We start from the raw sequence: 13,206 nt of genomic DNA, 5'->3' as shown, positions 1-13,206 counted from the left end.
TCAACCCAACTCCCCACAACAATACAACAGCCATATGGCATTACTGTAACTTTCAATTCACTTGTTTCTTAAATCCCTTAAATATTTGGCTTACAAAGAACTGTACAAACTGATTACTTTGTTGTTGGGGTTTGGTTTTTTTTTTTTTCAGTTTTCAGGTTGTAGAACCTGAGACAGTGCTTTTATCTGTTGCTCGAGGAGTGCAAGGCACTCCAGTCAACTGCATCAATAAACCAGTCATATTGGTTGATATTACATATCAAACAAGGATACAGAACCTACTGGCGTGACACTTGCCCTTCATTCAAGGACAGAACCAATCTCCCAGGAAGTTTAAAGTGCCAGATGTCTGCAACAGCAGGTTTGGAAAAGGATTCGGTACCTATGTTTGCCAGCCTTGTTCAGCAGCTTCAGACAATATCCATGAAGCAGATCTACTCCTAAAATAAGACTTCTGCAAAGCTGCACACTCTTAATCCAGAAAGTTCAGAAACAGTAACAGCACCCATGGTTTTAAACCTTGGCTTTATAATAAACTTTTCCTTTCAAGTAGCAGAGAAACACATTCTCCTTCAGGTAACTTTGATATGAAACTGCTCTTTTCAAGCCAGGTACACACAGCTCAGCAGTTAATGGGAAGTCTCAGAGTCAAAACAGATGAGAGATTAAGCAGTGTAAGTTTGCTTTGCTCACTCGTTTTTACAGACAAGCATTAATACTTGCTTCCTTATCCCCCATGATGAGTTCACCGCAGTCTACATTTCAGTTACTCAGAATTTCTATATCACTATAGCACTTATCAAACGTAACCTGAAATGACTTAAAAAGAGTTTGAGAGCCTAGCTTGTAGTTGAAGCTACTGAAGTTTGGCTTGTGTATCACAACAGTTTACATCAACTTAATTACGGGATACAGTTGTACAGCCAGCTATCTCCCACAGCACTGGAACTGGATGCAAAGAAGGGGGCACTCCTGCTCATATAGCGCTGGATAAGCACGCTGATCCAATTGAAAATATTCTTTTTGGGAGGTTCAACTTGATTTTAGCACTACTGTAACTGTGTGTCATCCCAAGAGGATAAAAGAAACATCTAACTGAGAATTGATTTGCTCCTTCAATATGTGAAACACCACTGTACTGCCATCCAATCTGAATTCCAAGCTTTATGTGGCTGGAATGGAATGTTTTTCTTACCCTTCCATATTTTTAAGCTGTGCATAATCCAGACAATTTGGGTAATAGCCTTACACACACAGTGTAACAGATTAGTTTAAAATCCTTATGCCGGAGCCTGGTGGGTGAAGTTCTACACGTGTCTGAAGGCCATACAGGAAGCATGGAGAAGCAGACTTCAGGGGAATGGAGAAACAACCCTTAGGAGACACTAACTAGATCCTGTATTCTATTACATCAAGAGCTTTCACAATGCTAGAATATTAAATGTTGACAAAAATTTAAAAAAAACAACCACCCACAACACACTACATTAGTTACAATTAACTAGAATAACTACATTAACTACAACAATTAGCTACTCATTAACCAAATAATAATTAGCTACTGGGTTGGTTTTTTTGTAAGACACATCATTCAGGGAACAAAACATACGTTGTAATGGCAAGGGATTCTGATTCCTAATAGAATTCAGAAAGCAGTCCTTTTACAGATGCTCTCTCCCCTTTCCTTGCAAAGAGCACAATTTGGCATCACTGGAAGTTTACATTTTAAGTATTCCAGGTAAAGCATTCCCCATGAGGAAATACACTGAGATCACAGACTAGCACAAGGGTACCAACACGCCAGGTTGCAGTAGGCTGCAGGTAGAATTCTCCCCCAAGCAAGCTTAAATCAGATGCATAACACAGAAGAACAACAGTGTTAACAATAGCGCATTAAGAGTTAGTGACTTCAACCTAGATGTTAGTATTCTGAATTTACCTTCACATTCAAATTTCTCTCCAGGCATATCAACTTCTTAATGTCTGCCTAATATTCTTGTGCATTTAGACTAAATTCTTTGGTGAAGTGACTAGCCTTACATTCCACATTTGCTGGCAAATGACATTATAAAGGCTTTAGTCCATGCCTCTCTTCATTACTATTTAAATGGACTATGGGAGGGGAAAGAGCATGTGCAGTTCATGACAAAAAAATACTCCGATAGAATGAAATGCATGTAAAGCCACAATTTAATTTCTAGTCTTGCAAATGTAATCAATACTCATACTTCTTACTGCTGCAGTTGCTGGTCACCTGACCTCGTGTGTCATATCCAACAACAAAGCCTCTCTGCTTAAAGTCTGAAAAACACCTCTCAAGATACTTGTAGATCCCCTGGAAGTAAAAGAAAAAAAGTAGGGAAGAATTAGCTCTAGTGCACCACACACAAACATTACAAGTTATCTCTGACATAGGATTTATAGTGTCAGTATGCAAAATACAGCTCAGCAAAAATATCAGTAATAATATTCACAAAAACAGCATATTTATTTTCCCCCCGGAAGTGTTCACAGAAGGAAAGCAAGCAGAGAATCCGTTGTGAGAAATAAAAGCAGTACAAAAATAAGTGACCACAGAGCATCAACAGAAAGCTCAAGGCAGCAAAATCCTCAAGCAGAGTACAGACTGAAAGCAAGTGTTTGCTGGTTTTATGTATTCAAACCAACTTCTTAAAGACCTAATAAAGAAAAATCCATTTTTTGGAAGTCCATCCACTCAGGCAATATAACGCTAGTGCTAGTCTTTGTCCTTGTGTTTGCAGTACGAGACAGACCCCTTTTCAGCACTGCTTCCAAAGCGTTAGTTCTAAGTTTGCATTAGAAGGATGCTTCACCCTCACCTGCTTTTTCAAACAAAGGTTTATTACTAGTGACCTACTCCAGGTGGGCACACCAAAGTCCTCTATTTATATACTACACAGATACAATAGCACAAATACAAGCAGTCTTCTATACATCAAGATGGAACACTTCCAGTGCCAAGGTACCAGAGAAGAGCCCCATGCAAGGAGAAGGGAAGCAGATGAAGGGAGTAGGTTTTAAACACACACTGGGATGAGGAGAAATATGTGCCAAAACATACACCAGAGAAAACCAAACAGCCTTGCAGTCAGCCACCCCTTCTTTTCAAAAGGGGAGGAGTTAGGTGCTCCAAATTAGTTCATTACATGGTGTTCCACCTTCACCTTCCCCGTGGCCTTCACATCCATTTATTTCCCAGTTAGAATCTCTCTGGAGAGCCACCACAGAAAGAACCCAGGACGGATCAGCAGTTTTAGACAAAAAGATGGAAGCACTACTGTTAACGAAGTTTCCAGAGTACAGTTCACTACAATCAGAAAGCAGCTCTCCTCAACACAAACACAGCACCATGAACTTACCATAGCCAAGGCTACCCTAAAAAGGCCACCTCTTATGAGGACACAAGTTTCCTCTTGATAGGAGGAGTGAGGGTGTTTTGTACCAGAATTAAACAGATTTCGCGCCCCCTCCCCTGCCCTGGTATTAAGTGCAATGCTTTGTAACATTCTCATCTGGGTCTGACTCACTATCACCACTAAGCAATCTCTCAACTGGAAAGCTAGCCTGACTCCTACCCATGAAATTCAGCTCAGTTCCGTTTTCTTAATGGTTCTTGCCCTTTCCATCAAAGAATGGGCTTCAGAGCATGAACAAGTGAATACTGGCATCTCTTTGGAGAACTATTCCAGCTGCAGAGGTAGTGTGTCTATAGAGGACTGCACACAGAGGAAAAATTTCAAAATAAGTAAGTCTTTCAATACGGACAGAACTGGAAGCTCTGCCATGGCTAGCATGACCGCCAGCTGAAGTCACCTGCACACTGAACTGAAACGTGTTGATACACAACACATTCGCAGCACCCTGACGACATATCAGGAACTTTCATTCACAGTTGTAATGAGACAAGAGATAGAGCCATGGAGAAAATGTGTTCAAGTTTGACTTGAACAGACTGGATATAAAGAGATTAACAGCAGGTTTCTTAGAACATTATTATCAACAGATGCCTTATCTAGGCTAGTGGCACCTTGAGGTCAGAGCACACTGCAGAGTTTTGTCTAAACTAGTTCCCCAAACATCAACAACGGCACAAAAAAAGACAAGGTTATGGAAGAAGCAGGACCACGTTAGACAAACCAGCACTAGTTAGAAGCAGAAGGCTAAAAGGGGCATATAAGCTTTTTCAGAAGCAGCACTAATCAAGGTAAGTTCAGCTAGAACAACTGATACATTGCAAATCGCTCTTTACAAATGTGATTTACCTGTGATTTCTATTTCACACCTCCCCCCAGGCACTCTCCCCCAAGAGCAAAAGCATCCCTTGAACTTTCCGGCAACCATGGCATCTCTAGGATTCTGCACAAATTTCTTACCTCTCCCCTTACATCCCAATGGCAACCACCATAGCTGGGGTGGCTTTTTGGCTCTAATGCCCGCACCCTTCTACATCTCCCAGCTTTCCATTCCCTCATTCTTCAAACACAGAATAATTGATTGTTTTTGCTGCAAAGTAAGGGCCTACAGTGATCTTTTTAGCAGGATTTGGTCTTCTGTACTTTCTCCCCTGCACCTCACCCCAGCTATTTCTGCCTAGGCATTTTTGGCAGCTACTGGGTGCCACTACAATTTAAGTTACAGTCTCCTCAAGGGTGAGGCAAGGTTTTTCTTAGGACATCCTGTTAAACCAGTTTCACTGTTTGACAGGGATCAGAGTTTTCATATGAATAAAAATAGGAATGTCTTTACTTTCTGCCATGGTGAAGTTTTACTTAAAATTAAGACAACACAATATGCAGTATGAGAACATAATACCTTAAGCTTAGCCAAAGATCCCACAGCTGCAGTTTGCCCAGCCCTACTGGACTTGTATACTATCCAAATACCTTTAATAAAGTTGCAGGAAATAAAAATAAATTTAAAAAAAAGACAGCAAGAGGAAGTAAATGCAGAGTCTTTCCAATGTCTCAACCCTCTACTTGAGTTCACACCTGTTTTCTTCCAGGTGTCATTGTCCCTCTCTCAGAGGGCAGATATCCAACACCTCTTAGGATAAGCCCTTTCTTTAGTAAATTTCTCAATTTAAAGGACTTTTATTGCGTTTTTACAAGACTCATGTTTTGATAGGGCCCCCATCTCATTTCTCCCAGGATAGCTACTGCTTCTAAACTGTAGCTGAAGATATCCAATTCAACATCTTGCCGCTACATACTTAGTAATAACCTAGTAGCAAGTGTCAGCATATGGATCTAAAAAAAACCTGTCTTTAGGTGAACTGAAGTATTTCTACCACTGCACAGTTCAAGTGATGTTTCTATAAAAAATTCACTGGCAGACCCAGTCTGCTTCTACAGCCATGTTTTAAATAACCCTCTTGCATGTCTGGTCCCTTATGATCAATTGCAAAAGAGAAGTGACAGGAAAGTGATGGTACCAAGGACGAGATGGAAAGATTTTTGGTTGGTGAAATCAAGAGAGATAGTAACAGCTTTATGAAGTCTAGTATTTAAATCTTTCAACTATTACAGAATCACAGAATGGTTTGGGTTGGAAAGGACCTTAAAGATCATCTTGTTCCACCCCCTGTTCAATGGCAGGGCCCCCTCCCCCCAGCCCAGGCTGCTCCCAGCCCCATCCAGCCTGGCCTTGAGCCCTGCCAGGGATGGGGCACCCACAGCTGCTCTGGGCAGCCTGGGCCAGCGCCTCGCCGCCCTCACGGGGAAGGGTTTCTTCCTCATGTCCAACCTAAATCTCCCCTCTCTCAGCTTCAAGCCATTCCCCCCTGTCCCACCACTCCCTGCCCTTGCCCAAAGCCCCTCCCCAGCTTTCCTGTCAGCCCCTCCAGGCACTGGCAGCTGCTCTAAGGTCTCCCCGCAGCCTTCTCCTCCCCAGGCTGCACAGCCCCAGCTCTCCCAGCCTGTCCCCACAGCAGAGGGGCTCCAGCCCTCTGACCAGCTCCGTGGCCTCCGACAGGTCCGGGTCCTTCTGATGCTGAGGACCCCCGAGCTGGATGCAGCGCTGTGGGAGGGTCTCAGCAGAGGGGAGCAGAGGGGCAGAGCCCCCTCCCTCGCCCTGCTGGCCACGCTGCTGGGGATGCAGCCCAGGATACGATTATCGAGCGTTGCTGATTTAACAATAGGAAACTCATAGCAATGATGCAAAGGTGACTGGTTTTGTCAGGTCATTGTAAAGGTCAGTGATGGGTCACTTACCCATTAACAAAAGCAATTGGTTCAGCAGGACAGAAGCAAAACTCAAGGAGGAAAACCTAAGCTTTATATGTAGGTTATGTGGCTGCAATCTTCAGAAGAGTCAAAAGCCGCTTCTGGATATTCTGTACCTTTCTGGATCTGACTTTCCATGACATCAACATAACCATTAAACAAGATTTATTTTAATTGAGGCAAACACTTTAAATTACACCAAGTCCACTTCTTTTGAATGGCCACTTACTCCTGTAGCAGGCAAAAGGACAAATACAGAGAGACAGGGCTACCCATTTTCAGATTAGGTTCAGCAAATCCATTTATGTCATTAGCTTCTGACACCAGTACTCAAAGAGATTAAATCTCATCCAGTTTACTTCAGAAATTAGTTTTAGTCCACTTCCCAGAGATTGCTTTTTCTAACTTGATACATGGCTTTAATGAACAACTAAAAGAGAAGCTCTACAGAGAGAGAAAAATGAATACAACCCAGTTTGTTACTTTCAGAAACCAGTAGTACCCATGAAACTGAACTTGCGAACGCATTCCCTGCTGACCAAAACGAAACTTTCCACTGTCTGCCAAGAATGCGTATCAGTCGGCCAATCCAAGCTCAGTCACGCTTTCATGAGACTGGAAACACAAAGGCAGCATGCAACGTTCAGGCGCTCAGAGCATGAGCAACTCCAAATTCAACACACTGCACAAGCCAAAAAGTAAAGTGACTATCATTAACTTCCTCTGCATTATCAAAATGTGTACTCTGCTTCAAATAAAAGTGGACTTGTTTAAAGCAACTTCGCTACTCTTAACAATTCCATCACTGGCAACAAGCTACTAGTTTTTAAACTATTTTTTTTCCTTAATCTCTTCAGATCATTCCCACTGGATCGGTGGAGACCACCTGTACCACACCAGGAAGTTTTGTTCATACCATTACAGCATTTGTAGCACATAAGTATGGCAGACCCAGATCAGTAAGGCTACAATTAAAGGAAGCTTCATTTTTAAGATGCGTCCAATTTACAGGTTAGAAACGCAAGGAAAACTTTGTTAGAACCAAGATGATACTGAAGAGAAAAAATGGTCAGATATAAGGTTGGGTTTCAAACTCTACCAATAAGTTCCAACATGTCACTTCTCTTTTCAAAGCCTGTATAAACAGCTATTGGAATCTGGGTTCACTGAAAGAGTTTGGGCTCCCGTTGTACAGATCAAACATTAGCAGTGTCAAAGAACTTAATATGAGTCCCAGCTGTTCCAAGTTTTAGGCAACCACTTCACCCTGAGCCAACAGAAAACAAATCATTTTAGTCATGTCTACTGAGGGACTCCTACCAGAGCATTAACCTACAGAGAGACAACTATTTTAAAATGTTTAGGAGCACTGTTTTAAATGAGAGATTGTATCAACCTTTTGTATATCATGTAATAAAACATCTTTTATCATACAGCTGAACCTTCATTTATAAAAAAAATACTTGACAAAGCAGACAAGATTCAGTAGGTTTGCCATAATGAAAATTTTGTTGGTGTTCCAAGTACAATGTTTACAAATAAATCAATTCATTGTGTTTTCAACAGTCAAGACTAAAGGTGGGAATGCATAAGATGTTAAGTATATTTAATATACACAATCCAAACCCATTTGTATTTTCTATGTTCACAAGGAAAGGAAATAAGGAACATCCATTTTTTGACTCATGCTATCCATTTTCAAGATGATTCAACATTTCTCTTTCCTTCCATCGCACTACCTTCCTTGGGGCAAGAAAAAGCTGTATTTTGCAGATTAAGAATCCAACTGCTTTTTGCTTAATATTTACCATAATAAAGTATGTACAAGAGTGACTATCAAAGTCAGGAATGATAATTTAACAGGACTACAACTCTAGATAAATCAATGTTCAAATTTAGACTCTTCTTTCACATGCTTAAAGTCTGGATAGTATCAGATCAATTTCAAGCGTACTCCAAATTAGCTTCTTAAAAAGTTTAGTTGTGAAGAGTAATTATCTAATCTACTTGTTTTCAGGAAAAATTGATTGGGGAACACATCAGCTGGAAAACATCCCGGTACTGTGCAATAAGCAAGTTTAAGAACAAATCCACTATGAGCCGGCAATATAGAAAAGCAGCATGGATCACTTTTGATCAAAAATTAAAACAACATCAACTGTTCCTTCCAAAGGTATTTATTGAAGAGGTTGGGAAAGAAATGAGACAACTGGGGACCAAGTTCTTTGAGACAGAATACATCACCTGCCCTTCAACAAAACAGCACTTCAAAGAAAGGCAGAGATTATTAAGCCTTGTATTAATCAACAGGTTGATATATTCAGACAACACACATACAATTCATTAATATGGCTTGAAAGAGAAGCAGGGAGGGAAACAGAGAGGAGTCTGATCATTTTCCAGCCCTCTTCTGGCATGCAAGACCAAAATCAACAGAGGAAAAGCGATGGGTAAAAAATATTGAAGAAAAAAATTCAGAAAACTGTTTTTGGTTGTTAATCAACTTAAACAGCTAGCCAAGAGAATCTAAGATATGGTTCATGGAAGATGTGTCAGAAGCGAGGAGTCTCTGCCACCAGGTTTCCCCACCACAACACTGATAGCTCATGGATGACTCCATGGCAGCCTCTATCCAGCTCTTCAACCCCACATGCCACCTTTTGTATCCTTCTAAATCTACATCCAGCACCGCCACTGAGCTGAGCCTGATCTCCGGTAGAGGAGCTGGAAATTAGGACTAAAGCCTCCCTGGCCAAAACTTTACCCCACATGCACACCCATCTCATCAGATCCTTTCCAACAACACTAATGTACGACTAATGAAATGGCACGAGAGCTATGTCTAAATTCAGAGATCTCCCTGTTTGTATTTAAATCAAGACGTCTATCCCAAAATACTCCACTCCAAAATTCAAAGAACTAGCCCTCAAAGGCCAATATCCCTTTAAAATGTTTTCTGATCAAACAATTCTGTAATGATATCTCTAACCCACATACACAAATATTAAATCATAGATAAACCATGTATCATCAACCTCTCTGACCTAGTATGTAACATAAGACTTGCAGTTTGAGTTTTAAGTTCATATCTCAAATCTTGACTTTTTTGCATCTCTACTTTAAAAAGTGTCAAGAGTTACAGACAGAGCTACAGCAACACCAGCACACTTAACCATAGTATTTTCTACATCTAATCCAGTTGTAGGTAACACAACCAGTGTTACTAGAAGGATCCCCCAGGAGTTAAACTTTAAAATACAGATGTTCTTCACAGTCAGTCTACGTTTGCTTTTTCATCTTACTTCCTGTTCATTTTCTTAGTAAAACCTGATACAAAACTTAGAGTGGGTTTGCTTTTGGGGTTTTCTTGTTGTTTTTTTGCTTAGTTTTTGACAAATACTAAAAGTTCTTATGACAGCTAATGATTTCCAACTATAGAACAGTATAACAGATTTTAACTACTGGTCAAATTCCACTGGAAGCGATTACACTCTACTTCTTAGGAAGCCCAGTTAAATATATTCAGGGTACTTTATCTTCTTTCAGCACGAAACATTACATGCTATCCTCTACTGTGGAACGTCTGCTGTGTTTCACCCTCAGCTTGTACTTCAGTGGTACACGACAGGACCCAAACAATTACTGTGAACTCATTCAGTCCTCTCCTATACAGCTACGCAGTTTACCTGTGTTGACTGGATCACTGTAAGGTCATTGATATAGCAAAAGCCGGCTCCCATCGCAGAGCGAAGCCCGGCGGTCCCGAAGGTCAGCCTGCAGCAGAGACGATCCCGTAACTCTTTATGCTTTCCATTCTGTAACAAGCTTTCAATTTGTTCTTTTGTTTTTTGGTTCTGCAAAAGAAGATTAAGGTCTTCATTTAGTTCTTGAGATCAGGATCTGAACTATATGCTCATTGTTTTTAAATAATTCCTAGTTCTGTGGTGCAACAAGTTCTTCCTATCCTATAAAATGCTCGTCTGCACAAACTAGCCGTCATTGTAACTCTCATTTCTATTGCAATCTCTTTTCTGTATCATCCTTATTCATAGAAGATTCAAGAGCTCTTGTTGCCATTGATATGCTCATGTGTTTGCCTAGTCGTTAATACAGGCTTCGCATAACCGGAAGGTGTAAGTGAGGACCACAGACTAAAACAAGCTTTTCCAAGACAGGTAGCGTAAGTTAATTCTTGATCTGTGCTGCGGGAAGACAGACAAAATTCTTAACTTCAAAGCAGTATTTCCTTCCTCCTCATCCGCAGGAAAGCTCTGTAAACAGACACAGTGAAATAAAGCTGACACTGTAAAACCAAAAATATAGCTTGTCTTTTGAAATTACTTTAATCCTTAGCAAGGCGGTTACAAAAGAGTCAAAGCCCCTATTTATCACAAACTGTCAAATAACGATGGGTATTTCTTTCTGAGAAAACCAGCCTATTTTGATACTTTCCCTGCTCAATACATGCATTGGGTATAAAAGGGTTGGGGGAACAAAAGGAAAAAAAGAAAGTGCTACTCCTGAGGGCAAGTATTACATGCATCATTGTAACAGCCACTTTCACTGCTCTCCATTTTGAAGGGTCTCAAGAATTTTTTCAGAAAAAGCCAGAAAACTATAACCAAACTTCTCCAATTACTTAAAAGTTCAGAAAGAATTTGACATACAGCACATGATATAGCCACTAGACAAAGAACTCCAAAGTCACCAGATTTACCTTTCTGAAGGAGAAAAAAACCCCAGAATTCAAATTCTGACAGTGTTGTGGTTCATACAGAAGAGTCAGAGGCATTCTCCTTTTCTGGCAGCATCATTAGCCAATTGTTACACTATTTCACCTTTACTATCTATAACCCATGACTAAAGTGAATAGCCACCTGACAAGGAAACAGTTTGGCTAAATAGAACAGTAAGAAGTAATTCTTCTGATCCAAAACCCACACCACGTTAAAGTCTTACTGCATTTATGAAAGAACGTGTTTGTCACTTCCACATATAGAAATACATTTACTCTCATTCATAGTTCAGCTAAGGGAGCTATTATACACATCTCTGAAAGGCTTAATTTGAGTATTTACCTTAAAGTGGGAAATGCTAAATCCTATGAGCATTTTGAAGTCAATTCTATGCAGCACAGTCTGTTATGTAGCAGGGTGGATAAGAGGTCGATTATTAAAATCTCCCACTGTTCATTCGTTGTTTTCCTAAACTTGCACCACTTTCAAAGGTACGAACTACCAAGTGTACAAAATGCCCATACACATATACTATTTGTTCCTCATAGTTATCCAACTAATATTGAGGCTAGGAAACAATGGGACAAAATAGGGAAACTTTAATATTAATTACCTATGATGATTAGAATTAAGACAGTCACAGTAATACAACCACACTATCCTGGATGTGCTTAGGGAGAGCTGGGGGGCAGCAAGAGAAGGCGAGTCCAGTTTCACAAAGAAAAACAATGGTAGAATATCAGCATGTGTCCTTTTACAACATGTGCTAACAGGAGGCGACTCATCCATAGGATGTTGTTTTGAGAGAAGTGGATGAGGAAGGACCTTTATTTTGTAACAGAGGGCTCTCTAAATTCATTTGGTCATTAAAGACACTCAGCCTGTCTACTGACAGCCAGTTTGGACAAGACACCTCCTGGATCCTACAAACACAGCACAACCCAGCCAGGCTAACTGACAACACAGGCAGCGTAGAAGGCAATCAACACACAGCTGGGAAAAGCCACGACTCCAGCTTTACATGAAACAGCTCAGGCTGTACAAGTGCTTCTCTAAAAGAGTGTTGATTTAGGTAGGGTCCCAAGGAAGCGTTAAAAAAGGCAAATGGAATCTGAAAGGCAAGGGTGAAGCACTCCTGACATTTAAAATAGAGGTCAGCCAGCTTCAGCTCCCACACTGCCTGCCACAAGGCAGCCTCTGCAGCACTGGGAGACACGCTCTGCACAGAGCGATGTTCTTCAGGAGGACTTGAAAAAATCTGGTAGAAGCACAACGATAAGAGCTTCACCCTTTCTTTAGGGCAAAATACTCAATAAAACTTGTTGACAAATCTGAAACTACTTCCACAGCTTGATAACAGGCCTTGAACATTAGCAGTATGAGACATGTGAATTTTTAAGTTTTAATTTCTTTGTGCCTTAAAATAAAAAGGCAAGCCATTATTGTTCAGGTTCTCAGATGTCTCTGCAACCAAAACAAGCCATTACTCACACCACAGATTAAAAAAAGCTTAAAAATAAAACAAAAACAATGGGGCACAACAAATATTAAATCCCAGAAGAGAAAGCTTCTCTTTTAGCTGTTTGTAGGCAGTCAACCAGAAAACAAATGACTAAACTGAAAAAGAATTGAGGCAAGACTACATGAAAACCTAATTTCACACTACCATAATTCAATATGCAGTTTTGCTTTAAAATAGCGTTATTAAATTATACAGCAGCTTTAATAGCTTTTTAGGATATGCTGTATTGCTTGCCTGCAAAAATAAGAGTAATGTGTAGTACATTACATAGTTTATGGTCTGGAGTTTTGCAAAACTAAAGTAAGACTTTCCTGAAGCAATAGTGCAAACATTTATTTTACAAATAGTTTAATATTTTTTTTGATTAAGCTACCTTATTTATTTCCTAGCAAACAAAAATGACTCAGCCAAAATAGCACTGTAATAACATTTTAATTTGCTCAGGTTGCACTCAGCTAGCTAAAATTTCCCACAATCAGAAAAGAAGAAAGGAGAAAAAAAAGTTACAAGCTAAAGAAGAAAATCTCAAAGCTTTCCACTGATGGACTGAAACTCCTGGGGCAACAGAAAGAAGTTTTACAAGGTCTGGTATTAAATCAGAGGTGGTGATGATCTGCCTCATGCTCTGGGTTACACATTCAATAGCATTAGAAGACTGATCTCCAGAGATCTGTTATCACAATCCTTACTGCTTTTCATTTTTTCT

At 40.3% G+C, this 13,206-nt stretch overlaps 1 protein-coding gene across 5 annotated transcripts in view; it reads right to left on the bottom strand.

Moving 5' to 3' along the window:
- Nucleotides 1–13,206, bottom strand: part of PGM2L1 (phosphoglucomutase 2 like 1) — a 41,008-nt gene that overhangs the window by 14,674 nt on the left and 13,128 nt on the right. For 4 of the 5 annotated variants that reach the window (XM_055803227.1, XM_055803226.1, XM_055803229.1 and 1 more), the window contains 2 exons: nucleotides 9,929–10,096; nucleotides 2,229–2,335 (listed from right to left, as the gene is read on the bottom strand). In XM_055803227.1, the coding sequence (XP_055659202.1) occupies nucleotides 2,229–2,335; nucleotides 9,929–10,096 (275 nt within the window). The remainder of the gene's footprint in view (nucleotides 1–2,228; nucleotides 2,336–9,928; nucleotides 10,097–13,206) is intronic. The other variant, XM_055803228.1, reaches the window with a different exon arrangement.

This window comes from Falco peregrinus, chromosome 4 (assembly GCF_023634155.1).
Source record: "Falco peregrinus isolate bFalPer1 chromosome 4, bFalPer1.pri, whole genome shotgun sequence".
Taxonomy (NCBI): Eukaryota; Metazoa; Chordata; class Aves; order Falconiformes; family Falconidae; genus Falco; species Falco peregrinus.
Note: the sequence above shows the minus strand (reverse complement) of the source record. Positions and strands in the feature narration are given on the sequence as shown.